Source organism: Podarcis liolepis, assembly GCF_965112155.1.
Source record: "Podarcis liolepis genome assembly, chromosome: 7".
Taxonomy (NCBI): Eukaryota; Metazoa; Chordata; class Lepidosauria; order Squamata; family Lacertidae; genus Podarcis; species Podarcis liolepis.
In genome coordinates this window covers 65,688,250-65,708,546 of record NC_139561.1, presented here as the reverse complement: position 1 = coordinate 65,708,546, position 20,297 = coordinate 65,688,250, and the positions used below count along the sequence as shown (strand labels likewise).

At 42.1% G+C, this 20,297-nt stretch overlaps 1 protein-coding gene across 1 annotated transcript in view; it reads right to left on the bottom strand.

Annotated features, from left to right (window-relative positions):
- Nucleotides 1-213: 213 nt before the first annotated feature.
- MACO1 (macoilin 1) overlaps nucleotides 214-20,297 on the bottom strand; it is a 64,090-nt gene continuing 44,006 nt past the window's right edge. Inside the window, exons 7-11 of the mRNA XM_083511955.1 lie at nucleotides 12,027-12,185; nucleotides 8,965-9,147; nucleotides 7,869-7,989; nucleotides 4,749-4,923; nucleotides 214-2,299 (exon numbers count right to left, since the gene is read on the bottom strand). Coding sequence (XP_083368081.1) covers nucleotides 2,097-2,299; nucleotides 4,749-4,923; nucleotides 7,869-7,989; nucleotides 8,965-9,147; nucleotides 12,027-12,185 — 841 coding nt within the window. The 3' untranslated portion in view covers nucleotides 214-2,096. The remainder of the gene's footprint in view (nucleotides 2,300-4,748; nucleotides 4,924-7,868; nucleotides 7,990-8,964; nucleotides 9,148-12,026; nucleotides 12,186-20,297) is intronic.

Here is a 20,297-nt window from a genome sequence, read left to right as displayed (position 1 = left end):
GGCATGCTAGGGTGGATATATGAAGTTGTGTCAAGCACATGCTAGCACACACTTTCCAGTGTATTTTCCCATCAAGTTTCAGTTTGTGGTGAGAGAAGGCTTGTAGCACTAGAGCACCAAATCAACCGATCTTCAGGTTAGAAGCAACTAACAACTCTAATAAATAATAATAATAATAATAGCATTTCTTCTTTTAAAAAAGTAGAAAACTACTTTATCTGCAAGAAAATGTTTATTTTTTGTAAACCCCACAGAAAAAAAAAAGAATGCAGCCAAGACCGAGTATTTCAACAAAAGTTGTGCCCAAAGGGCAGCAAAAAAATAAAAATAAAAAAATAAAAAATGGGGGAACCTCAACACAAAAAAGTCAGTGACAATAGTCCATGTTTTGCACAAAGATGAAAACCTATGACATTTCTGAGTAACACTTTCATGGTGACAATTACACAAGATGATTCAAAAATGCAAAATGACAGCAACATGCACACCTGGCTAAAGCTAGAAGTTTTTTTTTATCTCAAAAGAATCTGATTTAAAATGATGGATTTTAATACTATTTTTATTGACTTGCTTGTCCTACTTAATTTTTTTTAAAACAAGGCATACTTGCCAATTCATATGAAACTTTAAAAATTGCTGTTGTTTTTAAAGAAGAACTTTGTCCTTCCAGAGTCCACTGCATGTTGGCAAAATCATAATGGTTTGATTTTATAATTTTGCTAGTTACTAATACGATTTTGTACCCCTCCCACCATGTCCCCTCCCACCCACACCCAAACCTTAAACACTTTGAAAGTCGCCAGTGCAACACACTTTCCTACCAATGCACAATATACATTTAAACTTAAATCTTTGTGCAATTTTATGAGTTTCTTTTTTAAAAAATTACTATTTTTTAAAAAAAGCTCCTTGGCACAACTGCTGAGATTTTGTCAGCCCCATTGAAATTAAATTGTCAAACACAAGATGATATAAAGCATAATCGCAGTTGACTTTTTAAAAAAGAAAACCCGCAAACTGCCGTGTTCTTGAGCCAACCTGACAGTCTCTTGTACTGTATATAGTACATTGCACAGTTCCGCCTTCACCAAAACACTCCCTCTGCTGCTACTGAGCCCTCTACAGCATATCCTAACCATATGAACACTGTTGGATTTTGTACCCAAAACAAACAAACAAAAAAGAGATGTAAACTAGGATTGCAACGGGCACCTAAATTACCATGTACGATCTGCAGTAGACTCTGTAAAACGAGCTCGGCATTACAAGCTAGATGATAGTGAAAGCGGGAGAAAATTGTTTAAATGAACGAGTTTCCTCTTGAAATATCTTTTTTTCCCCAAGGCACTGTTGAACAAGACTGTTAGCAGTTCTCAAGTGACTAAATACACCGATGGGAAACTAAACACTTTACACAACCACCAATGTTACATTATTGTCTACACCCTTTCTGCAATCCTTATGCCCTCCCTTAAAACTGATGCCCCCTTAAATATGGTTTGGTCCTTAGAGGGGTAAGCTAATAGATTTCTTGCACATGCGCTTCCCCATCCCTCTGCCTCACAATCCACTAACATCATCAAAAGCTTTGCTTGAGCACTTAAACCCTCTTGCCCTTAAAAAAAAAACCCTAAGGAATTTCCATCATTATTCCTTTGAACTCTTAATTTGTAATTTTGGCTTCATTATGTTTTGTTTTTTTAAATGGGAAGAAAGGGTTTTGTATCAAGCGGAGCTCTGTGTTAATTTATCCTTTCAAGAGGAAACCTTACAAGAGGTGTTCTTTTTGGGGAAAAAAAGAGAGGCAGAATTTGCTATGTGAAAACCAAGAGTCGTGGGTTCTTTTTCCCTTAATGCGTTGGCCAAGAAAGAAACCGTATAAAGTTCTGTGAGGTTTTCTAAAAATTTACAAGAAAAAACTGATGGGCAGTTCTAGCCAAACCTTGATGTTCAGGTTCTTTCCCCCCACTTCCCTCTTTTTTATTTTTTTATTTTAAACAATAAATCAATACAGTCTCACACAATACAAATTTCATCTTGACTGCAAGATATTTTTCTGTGTGATGCCTTCCGTGTGACAAACTGGAAGCTGGTCTTTACTTCTTCAGGGGTTGATAAACTGAGGCATTGGGATCAAGTCCAGAAGGGCTGGTCTCCACAAATTTGGAAGAGTAATGTGGGGAAACAGGACTCAGTGTGCTGGTGGCCGCAGTGTATGTTATGCTGGGCATGACTGCCATGACTTCTGCTATCTTCTGTTTTAGGTCCTTGATCTCCTGATCCTTTTGAATTATTTGCCCTGCAATATTAAAGAGGAGGGAAAAGAACTGTCACCAAATGCCAGGTTTTTATACCAGATAAAAACTGTGGACAAACATGTTATGCGGTGGAGTCTGAGGGGAACAGAAGTGGCATGATCAGAAGGTTGGCGGTTCGAATCCCCGTGACGGGGTCAGCGCCCGTTGCTCAGTCCCTGCTCCTGCCAACCTAGCAGTTCAAAAGCACGGCAAAGTGCAAGTAGATAAATAGGTACCGCTCCGGCGGGAAGGTAAACAGCGTTTCCGTGCGCTGCTCTGGTTCGCCAGAAGCAGCTTAGTCATGCTGGCCACATGACCCAGAAGCTGTCTGCAGACAAACGCCGGCTCCCTCGGCCAGTAAAGTGAGATGAGAGCTGCAACCTCAGAGTCATCCGTGACTGGACCTAATGGTCAGGGATACCTTTACTTTTTAAAACAACATGCACAGCTTTTTAAAAAAAGAACTGCAAAGCTAAATTAAAACCTGAGTGTTCCACAGTAATCAATAGATTTAGCTCTGGCAGATAATTTCCACATTCCCTCTATGGCCATTTGAAACAGAAGGAATATCTTTACAAGCATGCCTTTACTAAGACAGTGTTCTTGACACATTTTATTTTAACCCGTTCATTCAGATTTCCTTAATGCTGGAAACTCTTGCTTTACCTATTTCCAAGTTTTGGGTAGAAATCATACATCTACTTTCTTTCCTTCAGTACTTATCTTCTTTATTTGGTGGTGGGGTGGGTGGAATAGGTTTGTACTGGTGGTGAGCATGATTTAGGCAAAGTTGACTTGATGGGACTTTATCTTGAATAGGATTTTCCATCTTTTGTTAACTTTGTGCGCCCTCTGCTGGCTAAAGTGGAAGTTTACAGCCCAAAGCAAATCACAAGAAGAGCTGGGAAGGAACAGGAAGTGGCAGAGTTTGGCACACATTTTCACAGCAAAGAGCTTGCCCTTTCCAGCAATATTTTCCGGAGAGACAAAATATTTGCCTTTGTTGTATCCCTGCTGCCAAGGCCAATGCTCTTCATGTTGCCCTGCTGTGATGAAACCATCACAGCACAGTAAGGCAGGAACGGGACAGCTGGGAGTTCTCCTACCACCCCCACTTTAAAATGAGGGCAAAGGAGGGGCCACTCAATGAACAAAAAAGCCTGGACAAATAAAAAGCGGCTCCAAAGCAGGAGCACAGGAAGGAATGAGAAGCTGTGAATTGGATCACTGCAAACAGTAAAGAAAGGTACTGTATGAAGGTTGTCTGGGGGCACATACACCTGCTGGATTTCCTAAAAACTTGGAGGTGAAAAAACGATATTTCCTTAGAACTTCCTGGAAGAGAACTCTAATGGCATTTTTATAGAGGCCTATGCAAGAAGGTTATTTCCCCAAGGTTAGAAAATAAAGTAACAGCTAAGGAGGGAGAAGTACAAATTAAACTATTTAAGCAAATTGCCATTTATTATTTGCTCTTCCCACTTCCCTCAGCATTTTGTTTTCCTGGACAGAGTATACAAAATGAAGAATTCCAGCTGTGCCTGGGCTATTAATTTTCTACCACATTACGTTTCTGCAGCATCCGCACTTGGAGTTGCACTCAGAGATCCAATAAAAATTTAACCATCTGTTTTCTAGCAGTTTGCTTCCACTCTAAAGAGAAACAAAACACTGTTGATTTCTTTGGTGTGGAGTTTGCTGCATTTGATTAGGATTGTCTGACCAAGTCGCTGCTGTTCAGGTGGACCAAAGCAATTACTCTCACGTCTCCAAACCAGTCCTCTGCACTCTCTTGTTTAACCTGTTTCCACGGAGACTTTCAGAATTACTGCTGGACGTCCAAGCAGTAGTTAACCTGACCGAACAAATGCTCGTTAAGGTTTGAGCCCTACTGCAGCATGGAGGAGCTACTGAAATGTTGCCTAAAGCAAAATTCAGTGTGGCGCTGGGGTCCTCCTTAGGCAAAAAAATCTGAGGAATCTCAAGGAAAGCCAAAATAATGCCAACAAGGCTTAGAAGTTTGTCCGGGGTGGTGGTGTGGTTACTAAGACAGGACAAATTTATTGGGGGAGGGGGGGGATTTCCCATATATTCCAAGCGGGAACAATTTCCAAAAAGGTAGTTCCAGCTGTCAGCAGCCAAAATCAAAAGGGCTACGAGCAGAACAGGAAGTGTGTATTGGGGCTTTTCTGACTCATCCTTCCCAATGGAGTCCTTCATAGTCCTGTGGCAGACTGGGGCTGTGGAGCAGGCTTTGAAGTACTTGAAGAAAATGCAGCAAGGCTATAAAAACCAGCAAGCACCCACACAGTCCCCAGTGTTTGCACAGAAGTGCTTTTCACAGGAACACTGGATTCTTTGGTATCCCATGGTATCTCACTGGACAGTAGAGGGCACTACCTCATTTTCTATCACTTTGCCCAGCAGCACGGAGAATCCAATCCCACTTACCTTGAGCTATCTCAAGCTGTCTTTTTGCATCTCCTAATGCAGAGAACAGGTCCAACTTGATCCTCGTCTCCGCACTCAAGCTGTTCTCTAAGTGCTGTGTCTTATCCTGCATGGCTGAAAGTGCTGACATTAACACCTCTGTATCCTTTTCGTTCTCTTTGTACTTCCGCAGTTCCTTGAGAGTAATTAAAGCAGGACTGTTACAAACAGCAACTTTATACTGAGATAAAGGGGAAAGAACAAGACTGAGGGTTGTGGCTGGGGAAGGGGAAAAATTGGGGTCAAATCTGCAGTATGCTGGGTTTAGAGCAACTTGGTTATATCCTTTGACCTCAAGTGCAGTATGTAAAATATACGTGTTCATAAGGCAATTTAGCTCTGCAGAAGCTGCAGCTTGGAAATCACATGTTCAGCTGTAGTAATACAGTTTTCTTCACCCAGCCTCCCCAAGGGCTCAGAATAGATTACAGTGTATTCTTATGTCTCATTCAACATGAACAATGTACCAATTGCAGAACACAAAGCCGGCTTGATGTGGGGGCTCTTCCAATCTGCTGTTGATTAAGACGCACAAATTTCCAGTCTTGAAAACCACATTTAACTAGGAAGTCAATGTAAATTTGTGAGATTATGTCAGAGCAAGCTGTATGGATGTCCCGCCCCCAGGAAGTCACTCCGAGATATGGACCCTCTATGTTCATGGCAGTACAGTCTCTTCCTGACCCCACAACCAGTTTTCCTGGGGTGGAATGAGAGTGGTGATGATAGACTTTACCCACAGCCTCTAATGCAAAGCAGGTTGAGCAAAGGCAGAAGCTGATCTAAGCTAGTGGCGGCCAACCTTCAAGTCAACCTGCACGTCCTGCACTAAATGTAGGCGGACTATATGCCAGGCTGGGAAAGAGACTGTCCCAGTTGAAACAGTGAGATTCTAATGGTGGTGGTGGTCACTTCTAGTTTTCTGAGCTGGGAAGCATGCAATAGCAGCAGAGTAATTGACAGCTGGAGAGGACCATAAGCAGCACTCCACACATCGCTATGCCCATGGGCCTTCCTGTTCTTACCAAGGTATGGCACAAGTTTCCACCATCAGAAGTTGGCCAGCCATGGTGTAAGTGGGGAACCTTAGGGGTGGGGGCCAAATGTGACATTCCAAGTTTCCCTATCTGGCCTCAGGACTCTCCCAAGGCCACAAACCCCATCTGGTCTTGCTCTGCACCCTCCTTGAGCATTGTTGCCTGTCTGGTTGCATTCTATAGCTCTGATAATGTCTCTTGCTTCCCTTGATGCTGGATAGAGGTGTGGGTAGAAACTAGCATACAGCACAAAGGTAAACATTTCATTCCTCCCAATTCTCCCTCTGGTCTTCCACAGCATTGGTATGTGGCCCCTGAAAGGTTGCCCAGAAGGGAATACGGTCCTCAGACTGAAAAAAAAAATGTTCCACTGCTGGCCTAAACCTATTAGGCCCACATGGACCTCATCCAGAGAAATATCAACACATGATACTGCCTTATACTTCATCTAGCCCAGGATGAAAGTTGCTCTGAAGAGTCTCAGGCAGAGAATCTTTCTTAGCCCTGCTACCTGAATGCACACACTTTGCTCAGTTGGAATACCACAGCTTGAACCTGGGACCTCCTCAGTGAAAAATATATCCTTTTCCACTGCACTACGGACTCTCCCCACAATAGGGAGAAGGCAAATCAGGACTGGAAACCAGGTGGGGCACCACAGGCAAAGTGAGTACAAGAATGAAGTGCTAGAGAAAAGCTCAATAAATTCCAACTTTCTGATAAATGGGGGAGAATGTTATATAACATTCCCTCTCTGTAAATTAAAATGTTTGCTTAAGGGGTTTTGACAAGTTACTCAACCTGTCCAGGCTTTATTTTAAGGGTGGGGTACTCGAACTATTTTAGCCTCCAGAGTTAAATGTACTTGAGAATGCCAATAAAAAAATAGGTTTTACTTAATATACCTGTAGAAAACAAAAAGTCAAACTGTTTTTCACTTTAAAACACAAGTGAGAAGCTTTTGATTATTACGAAAATATTCCTTGTACATTTCACAGCTCCCTGTGTAGCAAAGCAAGGGCCACACTACTTTTCCCTAGCCACTTTGATTATGTGGGCCTGCGGAAGAGGAAGAGGAAAACACAGAAACATTTCACTGCAAATTTATGGGGGAAACCATGAACAGGTTCAGAAACAAGTGTAAAACTTGAAACTATGTTTTACAGAGTTTATTAAAATGCACATTTCTATTTAAAACTGACACTGTTCCTAAAAACCTTAATCAAAGCTTGCTTTTCTAACAATGGAGTAAGAGTGTTATACAAATGAACATCATAGTTTGTTTCAGGTTGGGACTACACTTTTTGGAGGGTAAGTGATTAACCCTTTCTCTGTCCACTGATTATCCCCAGCAAATACCATTCCCTCACTATTTTAATTTCTCCTCTCCTCCAAGAGGGCTCAAAAACTGCAATTAGTTTATTTAGAGTATTATATTTTAACCGCACCTAACATTATAAATGTATTATGAGGATAAACAGGATGATTATCCTACTAAGGCAGAATATAAAAATCTATCAATTCCCACTTAATACTGAACAGGGGTGGTCCTGTGCCAATCACTTTGGGAAGGAAAAAACCAGGGCAATCTGCAAAAGGGCAATCTGCAAATAGATCAAAGTTTTCAGCATACCTGTAAGAACAAGGTATGCAGGAGTATATTACAGATGAAACTTGGCCTCCAGAAGCGAGCCAAGTCATGAAAAATTAGTTGCTGATAACTGTGTGTGCATGTCAGGAGCTTCCTTGACTATTTGTGTTTTCTCAGCTCTAGGCTTGTACATCCCATGGGGCGGGCCATCCATGAACCACCTTCAAATGTAATGTGTAAAAAAAACCTAAAGTGGTGTTTGGCAAAGCTCAAGTAGGCAAGTTTCCTTCAAGGAAAGAGGGAGGCATGGCAAGGAAAGTCCGGCCTATTTAGGATAACAGAAAGAAACACAACCCTATGCACTCTTCTCTCACAGAAAATGTGGCAGGCATTCTGAAGGGTCAGGTTCAGGCTGTGAAGGAGGCATGCAATGTCATGGTGCACTCTCATTACCTGCACTTTCATTTCTAGATCTCGTATCTGATCTTCTTTCAGCTTTATGTCAATCGTTAACTTCTTGCACTCTGTCTCCAGGTCTCTGATGCGATTTCGTAAAGTTTCAGTGCATTCCCCTCTGCCAAACAAAACAAGAACCAAGGGGGTGGGGAGAGAGAGACTTTCAGTGTGTGCCACTTTTTTTTTTTAAAGTGTTGTTACAATCAGACAGTCACATTTCCAGGTCTGCTTATCTTTGGCCAAGTGATAGTGTTACATGCCTTCATACTTTTTGCTGTTTCTATAAAACAGCTTGGTGATCATCAAGCAAAAGAGAATACAAAAATGCGATCCCTCCCTGCAACCTGAAACACTATAAGACCATAAGAAAAGCCTACTGGATCAGGCCAGTGGCATCTTGTTCTCACAGTGTCCAATCAGATGCCTGTGGGAAACCAGCACGCAGGATCCAAGCACTCTGCCCTCCTGTGGTTTCCAACAACTGGTACAGTCAAACCTCAGTTCTCAAACGGCTCCGTTTTCGAATGTTTTGGCTCCCAAATGCCGAAAACCCAGAAGTAAATGCTCCAGTTTTTGAACATTTTTTGGAACCCAAACGTCCAACGCGACTTCCGCTTGAATGCAAGAAGCTATTGCAACCGACTGGAAGCCGCACCACGGTTGTTGAACATTTTGGAAGTTGAACGGTCTTCCGGAACGGATTATGTTTGACAACTGAGGTATTCAAAAGCACTGCTGCCTCCAACTGTGGTGACAGAGAATAACCATCATGGCTATTAGCCATCAATGGCCCTCTCCTCCATGAATTTGTCAAATCCTCTTTCAAAGCCATCCAAGTTGGTGGCCATCACTATTTAAATATGCACTGTGCGAAGTACTTTTATTATTATTATCTGACTCTGTTTTTTCAAATGGCACAGACCAGGACATTTCTTTTTATTATCTGAATCTGTTTTTTCATATTATACACCTTAAAAAAAAAATCACATGCATATAATAAACTGTACTTTCTTTTGTTTGTCCTGAATCTTCCATTGTTCAATTTCACTGGTTGTCACCAAATTCTAGCGTTATGAGGGAGGGAGCCTAGTACCTGGTAGCAGCAGCAAATGCAACAGCCCGCGCAGCAGTTGCTTCTTCCAACTTCTTTCTTTTCTTTTCTTCCATCAACTGCTTTTCTACAAAGGTTCGTGCCTCTTGCTCTGCTTTGAGTTTTTTCTCCAATTGGCCAATGGTCTGCTTATCTTTTTGTTTCATTTGCACAGCATTATGTAGTCTGAAAGAGGGAAGAAAAGGAACATGATCCCTGCTACTTTCTTTAGCCTGAGAAGAAAATAAAGTACTATTCCAGAAGTGTAACTTCTTTTAAGTGCTCAGCCTTCCCTTCTGCTAGCAATCAATCAGAACTTTATTAGCAAAGCCAACAGGCCACAGCTATACAAGAATTAAAAATAAAATAAAATAAACATAAAGAGGGGATAAAAACAAACAAAAGGAGGTCCGTCAGATGAACACGTCTGTCACTCAGATGGTGGCCCTCAATTTCACAGCTCTCTCGATGTACCTTGCGACCTTCTCTGTTGTCTGACTGTCCGTATCAGATAAGAGAAAGAACAGTATAATGTCTTGTGGACGGCCGGGGTTGGAGAGAATGAGTGGAGTAATAATCTCATTCCTTAGGTCTTTATAAAGGGGGCAGGATAGGAGGACGTGGGACACTGTTTCCGTGTTGCCATCTCTGCATGGGCAGAGTCGTTTTTCAAATGGAGTCTTTTGGTAACGACCTTCGAGTACGGCAGAGGGAAGAACATCCCATCTAGCCAATGTAAAGGCGCGTCTGTATTTTGGGATGGTTAATTTAGACAGATATGAAGCTGGGAAGTCAAAGTGGGCAGGGGGAAAGTAAGTATACCATGGACACATTTTCTTTAGAATAGTCAGGTTGTTTTGCCGTTCAATGTCTTTCAGGCGCTGGCCTATTAGGCTCTTTGCTTTACTAAGGCCCATTGATAGTAGGGATTGCGAATGCAGACCGCATGTAAGGAGTTTTTGATGCACAGTTTTGAACCACGTGCTTTTATGGGGGTCTTGCATTACTAGAGGCAGTAGACCGGGTGGATTTAGATTAAGGCGAAGCCAATAGTTGAGTGTTCTTTGCCAGGTCTGAGTTTCTACAGATGGGAGGCAGGCCTCGAGTCGTAAAGCTGCGTTTGGGACACAGGAGGGGACACCGAATATTTGCCTTAGGAATTTAGACTGAACAGTTTCAAGACTTGAGCAGTGGTTCCCCGTCCATATTTGTGCCCCATACAGTAACTGCGCTAGAGGTTTTGCCTGAAAGACTTCAAAGGCTGCTGGGATATATCTGCCCCCCTTCGTGTAAAAGAAGCGCGACAACATCTTAATGCTTTGAGCTGCTTTTTCTTTGGCATATTTTTGATGGACATCCCAGGACCCGGTCGACTGGAAGACGATACCCAGATATTTAAAGGCTTTAACCTGTTTGATTGTCTGGTTATCCATCCTCCAGCTATACTGTCTGCATTTCCTTCCAAAAACCATGATTTTGGTTTTCTGATAGTTTATTACCAGTTGCTCTCTCCTACAGTATGCTGAAAATTCACCTATGAGCCTATTTAAGCCTATTCTTGTTCGAGATAGAAGTATCGCATCATCAGCATACAAAAGCACGGATATTGATTTGTCAGCCAGTTTGGGGGCATGGAAGTCCGGAGATGACAAGCAGTTAACCATATCATTGATGTAAAAGTTGAATAGAACTGGGGCCAGGATGCAACCTTGCTTGACCCCCTTGCTGACAGGAACTGGTCCTATAAGATGGCCATTTAACGAAGTTCTTACATACAACACCGTGTCTTTATATAAACAGCTGATCAAAAATAATAGTCTTTTGTCTATACTTGATGCGCTCAATTTGTCCCAGAGTCTTGCACGTGGAATTGAATCGAAGGCAGCCTTTAGATCGATAAAGGCTGCGTATAGCACCCCACGGGATTTTTTGGCATATTTGTCAATTAGGTGGGCTAGGGTGAAGCAATGGTCTATGGTGGATCTGCCTTGCCTAAAACCCGCCTGCTCTTCCGCTAAAATAGCTTCAGTTTCCAGCCAGCTGGTTAGCTTAATATAAAGATGTTTGGCATATAGTTTGCTGGGTATGGGCAGAAGGCTGATTGGTCTATAGCTCGCCGGGTCTGGCGTAGGTCCTTTTTTATAGATTGGAATAACTATTGCCTCTGTCCAGCCATCTGGAAGTAGACCCGTTGAGTCAATCCAGGAAAATAGAGATGCCAACAGGGGGGCCCACCAGCCGATGTTAGACTTCAGAAGTTCAGCAGGGATATAATCGTTCCCTGGGGCCTTATTGTTCTTTAATTGCTCAGCCTTCCCTTCTGAGAAAATGGAGACTGCTCTCTAAATTTCAGAAGAATGTAACACATGAGTGGCATTCAGTGCTAGTCCTACTCATTAAAATTCGTGAAATTAAGTCATGACCAATGGGTTTACTTTGAGTAGGACTAGCACTGGATACAACCTCCAATCACTACAAGTCAAAGCAGAATGTCTTGTCTTAAGAGAAATTTGTATATAGATGCCTATATAGTATACAGATTACCAGTTTGGGTAAGAGTTCAGTGGATAATAGGAAGGATTTGGGTAGGGGGACACTATGTGCATCACTTTTCATTATAATAGAGTGGAAGGAAATCAGCACTATAGCAGAGCTAAGGTGTGAATAACTTTTCTGTTAAGCCTGACCTTTAGCTGTTTAAATCATGTGCCTCTTTGAACAAGAGATAAATGTCATTCTCCATATGCTCATATAGCATTTTTACAGATCAATAGGAAAGAGTTATTAATTTCTACAGCACTGTCAGTACTAAAAGAGTGTGGTACTATAGCAAACAGTTCAGAGTGCAAAATTTAGGCCTTTATCTGGGCATAGTCAAGAACTTTTAAATCTTAAATCTCTTTCCACTGAAATGATGAATGGAGCTCAAGAGAGATAAACTTTGCCTGGCTTGGGCTTTGAGATTTCAAAAATCTGCATTTGATTTTAAAAAAATCAGATTACAAGTACAAAAATCAGCTGGGAGGAAAAGGCTCACTATATTGCGAAGTGAGAACCAAACTTACTTATTCTGAAGCAGCTCATTTTCTTGTCGGAGCTGTCCAATTTCAGACCGAATCCCCCGCTCTGTGCTGGTCAGAGAACCAATCTGACTGCGCAGCTCTTGTTCAATCTGCCTGCTTGCCTGCAGGTCGGCCTTTAACTTCTTAATATCTTGTTCCAGCCTAGGATAAAGAGCAGTAGTTCCTTTTTAATTTATGTATTTTTAAAGAGAACAGAGATAGCTTCATTTATCTATTGCAGGGCTGTCCAGCAGGTCGATTGCGATCTACCAGTCGATTGCGGGTCGCCCCTGGTCAATTGCATGATCCTGAGTGATCCCTCCCCCCCAAAAAAAACCTTTCGTCATTCCAATGGGTAGATCACTTCCAGTTTTTTTATAGTGGGAGTAGATTGCAGTCTTTGGGGAGTTGGACATGCTGGATCTATTGAATGCTCAAAGTTTGGCCCTGGGCTTCTCCTTTAAGAAAAGGCCATCAAGGGCCTTTAAGCGTGTTTCCACTTTCTCCACCCAACCTCTTATCTCATTGCACCCATTAATGTGCAATCTTTTGGGTCAAGCGATACATGACTGGCAGAACTAAGTTGCAAGCTGGTGAGATAAGGGAGGCAATTTGCATTGCAAAAGTGATGTGTAGGTAGGATGATGAGCCTCCTTCCTCGTACACCTGACATTTCTGCACTGACCCCCCTCCCACCACCCACAGACCCTTTAAATCTCTTCTCCAGTTATTTTTATGCCAGCCAGGCTCACTTCTGGTATTGAAGCTTGGCTGGGGGAAAGTTATTCATGAAATGGAAAGGGTAGAAGCAACCGGTTGAGAAGGACAGTACAATTCAAAATCAGAAGCTCGTATGACCATTTTATGTTCCAAAATCACACATGCACCCGTTTCCTCGAACCACATTTGAAAACACAGATCTGCCACAGTCATATGTAGTTTGGCCTTTACTTGGGATATAAATAGGGATCTGTCAGTTGTACGTGCAAGTACGTTTCCCAGGCTAGAAGGTAACCCTTTCTTTTATTGACATTAACTGTGATAAAGAGAACACAACACAGCAAAATTTAGCATTAGAAAGCTTTAACTTCAATTCTGTGTACTCAAATCTTAATAGTACAATTTCATGGTTTACCTAGCAAATATATATAAGTGATAGAGGATTTTGGCAAGCTCCTATCGCCCCACACCCACCCCATCTTGCCTCAACATAGAAACTAAAAATAAAAGCAACTGAAAGTTAACAACCATGTCAGCCATTCAAGTAAATTGATATTTTACCTTTCCTGCCAAGGTGGCTCATTTAGTTAATACTACACCACTAAAAGTCTTGATTTAAATGACAGTTTCTTCTCACTCTGACAAATAGTCTGAATATAATAGCATTTATTTATTTTTAAATCCATAACCCTCATGCGTGGCAAGGCCCCAGGCCCCGCAGTTCCCCCAGAAATAAGACACACATATGTTGGGTTAATAGGATAAATAAGGCCACAACTTTACTGGTTACAGATGTGAGTGGTTTGGCTTAGGCAATTGGGTGAAGCAAGACTATATCCTGACTCCTGCCCATCTGCAGGAAGTCTCAAAGGGTCAACCACCGATAGGGGGAGCCCTATGATATACATCAATTAAGAGCACCCCCAGGGTCACTGATGGGGTCGTGGCATGGCCCTAGCCCACATCCAGGCTTCGGACAGAAACCACACCCCTGGATCCCTTTAACGGGATACCCTTAACGTGGAGGGGCAGGCCGGAGGCAACAACTGCCCCTCCCATGACAAGGCTTACCTTGCCTAACCTTGCAAAATTGTGACAATAGCTACTAGGCAGGCGAAAACCAAATGGCTGGTGCCAATTTGACAAGCGGAAAAATTCCTACCCGGCCCCAACAACCAGGTGACCAGCATTAGTCACAGCAAGGCCATAGTCAAGCAACACAAGCAAAGATGGTGGGTGGGCTGTGAGATCCGACAAAAGGAGACAAATGGAGGGTGCCCCAAAGTCGCACCGCTGTTTAAACGGCAGGTGGCCAGGCCCCCAGCTAACCCGGTTGGTCAGCCAGGAGGCGTGATGCGGCTGGGCGTCCTACTGACGTGGGCAGCATCCCTCCACCCACTGCTGGGTAACTGGGAGGTTACCCCGGAACCCCTCCCGCAATGCAGTCCCCTGGAAAAGGGGAGCTGTCTTCTATTCTGAATCAGGAAATCAAAGTATATGCAAAGTAGCTCAGTGAACAATCTAGGACATGGGTGAGAGAACCTGTGGCCTTCCAGATGCTGTTGGACTGCAATGACCACCATGGCCAATTGTCAGAGAGGATGGGAGATGTAGTCTAGCAACATTTGGAGGGTCCTAAACACCAAGTCATATTCATTTATACTACTCCCAAATACGACTGTACACAGAACCTTGTGTGACAAAACACACACAATAACTGAAAATGAAGGGAGATCAGTTCCCCCACCAAATGAGTATTGCCAGTGCCAACCATCTGCTCGGTTGGCACATGCATTCCGCTGAGTGATCCATAGGATCCATAGAAACCTTGCCTTCACTGCATACCACCCTTGCTCTAATGGGGCAGTTCAATGCTGTCAGTCACCTTGTCTGTGGCTAGAAGAATGCAAGCAGAACCGTATTGTTACCACCACACACACATCGTGATCAAACTGTTTTACATGGTAAATAGAGAAGTGTATTTTAGATCCAAGATACACCATTGTTTATATTTCTCTTTTTCACACAGGCTCAGAGAGCTGCACTGCAGGAGAGAAAATGCACAGCCGTTTAGAAGGTTTAGTTTTAATCATTCCTGACCAGAGACCATCTGCCGTACATCTTATTTAGAAATAAAATGTCAGTTTGCATAGAATCTTTTAGCCTGGCGCTAAAACATTTTAATACAATGTATAGTATCTAAATATGAATGAGGATAGGCATTTAAAGCCAATTAGTTGTCTTAGTTAACAAGAGTCTAACAGTGTTTTAATCAAATACTTAACTATTGTGCCCCACTACTATACGAACAACAGTGTGACTCATTTTTTCTGTCCACACATCCTAGAAAGTCAGGCAGCAGTCACATAAAGATGTACATTCCAGAAAATGAACATGTTTACATAATGCAAATATGGCAGCCTTGCCAAATGCTATATTCACATTGACACCCCAGGTATCAGGATGTGGATTATTCAGGACAGTGTTCATGATCTGGATATAATGCAAATGTACGTATTTGAATCATGGACCTTGTCTATTCCTGTTGTACAAAGCCTCACAACCTGTCTTTCAGGTCAAATGTTTAGTAAGTGACCAATTATAATAAAGTGCATTTAGGGTAAGAAAGGGGTAGACTTTTAGGCTACATATTTCAGGGATGAAATGGTGATACCTTTGAAGAAGGGATATACCTCTTTTAAACTTAACACTGTGGAGGAGGAGTGGGAAACAATGGGCAAAAAGGGACAGGGAATCAAGAATGTGTGTGGCTTCTAGGTTTTAGTACAGGCATAGGCAAACTCGGCCCTCCAGATGTTTTGGGACTACAACTCCCATCATCCCTAGCTAACAGCAGTGGTCAGGGATGATGGGTGTTGTAATCCCAAAACATCTGGAGGGCCAAGTTTGCCTATGCCTGTTTTAGTACCTGACCATGCTTTGGCAGGTTCTTGCCTTGAAGGTTCAACAGGTAGAGCTATCAGCACCACACTCTAACCAACTGACAGGAGTCTCTCTTCACTTTTTGGAAGAGAGGGAAAACTTATCTTTCTCACCATGGCTCCAGCAATTAGATTAAGCAAGCTATTTTTGCTTCTGTTTTGTTTATTCTGGTGTTGTATTTTAATTGTCCTCCTGCTGCTATGATTTGACTGGCTTTTTGCCTGTTGGTCTCTGGATTTATTTTTAGATTTTGAATAAGACCTGAATAGTTTTAACTGTGAATTGTTTTGATCTGTTATTGTATGGCTGAAAAGTGGTCTATAAATACAGCAGAAAAAATAAAGATGCTCTTCCCCAGTTCAAATGTGACAATATTATCAGCTCGACATGGTTTGCATATGGGTAGTTTATTTTTATCTCACTCTGCATGGAGTTTAGGATGGGGCATGCGGTTCTCCCTTCCTCCACCATTTTATTTTTACAACAAGCCTGTGGTTGGGTGACAATTCAAACTCAGCTATAGTCCCACAATCTAATCTCTACATCATAGCACTGACTCTCACTGGCTCTTAACTAAAGCAGCCTAGGAAAGAGTGTATTGGGATCTACTGGAGAAAGTCTCAAACCAGATTTCAAAGGGGAACTAGCCCCAAAAGTCTGTCTCTGGGACCTACCACATGAAGTTACTTCATCACTCTTCAAGTTCCTAATTTCTATAGATTTACAACTGTTTATCCCAGGGGTTTAGGGAGGGAACAGCAATTTTTTCTTAATGACAAGCCTTTGTTTTCAAAGCTTCCTAGCCTGAACCAATGGAAAATAACCTCAATTCTTTTTCACATATTCATTTTCTTGTTCCCGTTGTGAAAAATTCCCTCCTTGGACCCAATCTCTCTCTTCCACACCCCCTACCTATTTTTGGCAGTTTAAAAAGTTCTCTTTCACCTCTGTATGTCCTCAGAGATGAAACGTAAGGATATTTAAGAAAGAAAAACTGTTTCTCCAATATGCTTTATCCCTTATACCCACTTCGGAAAGCATGAGAAGGATTAAAGTAAAACTAACACATGCTAATATCCTTTTGTTATGCGAGAACACAAAAGCTAGAACTGATTCTTAAACAGTTTGCTTACTTTCCTAATACTTCAATCTCATTATGGGAAAACCCCCCAAAACAAATTAGATTACATTGTTAAAACAGCATTAATTCAAATGACAGCAGATTCTACCTGCTCATTGTGCCAAGGTAATGAGACTACCAGCAACTCAATAACCCACGCCCACAAAATGCCTGTGATCTGTTAATCTGCTTGTGATAAATCCTGACTCCTAATCTGGAAATCATGCCTTAGAGTTATAAATAATATTTCAAGTTTCTAGGCATAACTACTCATATATTTATAGATTTTGGCATCCCTCTGTCTCGGGAGACAATGGAAGAGTATGCCTTCAGGGTCCTTGAACCAGGACTTGCCAGTTCATTTGCTAGTCCAGCTCTCAATAACCTGAGCTCAACTTGACTTGAAGGCCCACTAATGATCTACAAGACAAGCAGCTATGAAGTTTCCTAGTTTACATACAGACATCCTTCCTCACTAGGTTTCCTCCCTTTTTAAATGGCTATCTGTAACCTTGCAGGAGAAAAGCTCGTTTGGGCTGGAAGAGAGTTTAAATGTTTGTGTATTCATGCATAGGTTTGTCCCCATTTGATTTCCTCCTCCTGAAAATACAAATAGTAAAAATTGTTCAAAGGAAAAAACTGTTTTTAAAAACCATTTTACGCATGGTTAAGGGAACAACAATCAGCTTATAATTGCTTCCTAAGACTATACAGTAGTCAGTTGAGAAGTTTCCTGATCTTGCTGTATTCAATTCTGCTATGTGTACTGTGGCTGCACAAGTGTCTAAAAATAAACACACAACACATTACTAGATAAAAGTACATAACATGGGCCCTTTTGCCCCTGGTCCATTATCTGCTAATAAGTATATAAAGGGAAACGTTTTGGTCAATGAATGGAGAACAAATAAATGTGAAAGATGCTGTAAATCCTCAAGACTAGTTTTGTGATGATGGATCTTCTTACACTGCCTGAATTAATCTAGAAAACGAAAGCTGTGTTACTATGCACTTGGAAGTAAGCCCTGCTGAACTTACCTGGGCTTACGTCTGAATGTACATGGGTCAGGGTGCACATTTCCACCGTGTGAGTGAGTGCCCACATCATTTGAACAGGAATTCTGAACTGAAACTTTTAAAATGCATAATTCAAACATTTTTGTTGGGCTTGGTAGCCTCCCTTTTTTTGCAGCTGTGACTGACTTCACTCCTTCGAAGGCTGTGACGTGCACTGATGATTTGAGAGAGGGGGATGACTGATTTCTCACTTCACACCATGACTGGATACAACTAGGAGTAAGATGCTCTCCTGCTCCCAAGTATCTCCAAAGTCTTGTGTGAAGTGAGAGACTTCCCTCACACTTCTCCAGAAAAACTGAGAGAGACATTGAGCCTTATCTTTTCCAGCCAGCAAGGACAGAGACCCTCTCCCACATCTACATTTTCAGAATGCTTGATAAGTTAGGGGAGGGGAGACCACTGCATTTGGAGACCTCCTGGTGAAATGAATTCCATGAAGGGTCAAGAGACCCAGAGCATCTAGAAATGCACTGTTGTTAGTTGCTTGCCAGCATTTTTTCCAAAGGACATTCAGTGACTGCTTGTGGAGATGTTAACATACCATTCACTGGCTCTTGTAACAGATTTAAGCCTTAAGACAGTTAGAAGGCAGCTTCATGCAACATGTAATCCATATCCTGACATCATTCTGTCATACATTTCCCTGATCCACACCAGGGCAGAGAATTACACAATATGAACTTGCCTAGTCACCAAATTCTTAATCAGAAACCCTTTTGCAGATATCAGAGATAAAATGTGCACCAACCAGAGACTGGCTTCTTTGGTGGCAGAGCCCTGTTTATGGAACACTCTCACAGAAAAAGGCTGGTCTGACTCTTCCTTTTAGGAATCACAGTAAGATCCACTTAGCCAAGAATTAATGTCCAGTAAATGCTTGGGTGAACAGCACTGTTTTTAATTGTCAGCAAAAACACTTCACAGAAGACGTTTACCAAGGTAGAATAGAGCACTACTACTACTACCCTTGAACAGGACACCATACTTCTGTTGATGCAGCCTAGAACAGAATTAGGGGTTGTTGTTTTTTTGGCTGCTACTGCATCACACTGTTGACTCGTGTGAAGCTTGTGGTCTATTAAGACCCCTAGATCCAAATCACATTGGCCAGTTCTAACAGCCCAGTAGTTAGTACAGATGGCACAGCAGAGGCTAAGAGGGAGCGGAATGATTAAGAACACTCATATGAACAGGCCTATTAGTGTATGAACATCTGATGCTACCGTACAATACAGAAGACCTTTAGTCCACCTAGCCCAGCACTCGCTATCCTGGGCTTAATTGGAGAAAACACAGGTCCCAATTTTGCCTGTAAGGCCATTTCTCTCAAACCATGCCAACTTGACCCTCATCTGACATAATATGCAACATAAGGTGTGGGGAAGGTATGGTCGTAGATACAAAAACGTGTATATTGACCCTGCGCTTGATATTGGAGCTACCTTGCAAAAAATATTTATCTGGCCTTAGCAAAGTGCACCAAATTATAAAGCCCTGGGTTTGCTTTTATAAAATATTTGGGGGAGAAAGAACTATTATGTGACAACAAAAGCTTACAAATGTCCATTCTTTTGCCAACGTTATTTGGCTAGGTAGGCCAAAAGAATTGATAGTACAGCTCACACATTTGGTTTGTTCCCAGTGGTATTATGATCCTCTCATTCACCCACCATAAAACAAGCACATTTATTATCCTGTCAAACACGAAAGCAGAGCTACACATGCAAATGAGAACAGAAACCCCTCTGGCTGTTTCTATTATGCCAAAGCAGCTTTGGGAAGAGACACTGGTTGCGGAGAAGCAACTGGAAGAAGAAAAGAGGTGCTTATCCTGTTCCCTAACAGCTTTATCCTCTGTGGGCCTCCATATAATGTTTGCACTATATCTTTGCAAATATGCAGCTGATGGGAGAAAACAGCTGAGGGAACTGCAGTGGAAGAACAGCTGAACACCCGTCTCCACAGCCATTTACTCCAAAATGCCCACTTCTGAAGCTTTTCTCTAGAAGCAGTAGGTATTAGGGTACTGGTACACACAACAGAATGTAACATGTAGTTACAGTATGAGACCATACAGTGGTACCTCAGGTTACATACGCTTCAGGTTACATACGCGTCAGGTTACAGACTCCTTGGGTTAAGAACTTTGCTTCAGGATGAGAACAGAAATCGTGCTCCAGTGGCGGCGCAGCAGCAGGAGGAGGCCCCATTAGCTAAAGTGGTGCTTCAGGTTAAGAACAGTTTCAGGTTAAGAACGGACCTCTGGAACAAATTAAGTACTTAACCCGAGGTACCACTGTATATCAATTCAGGTGGAAGGAGCACTGCATATATAAACCACATTTATATGAGTAATGACAGGATTGAACTCTGGGCTCAAATCACATGCAAAATGTAATTTTTCCTTTTGC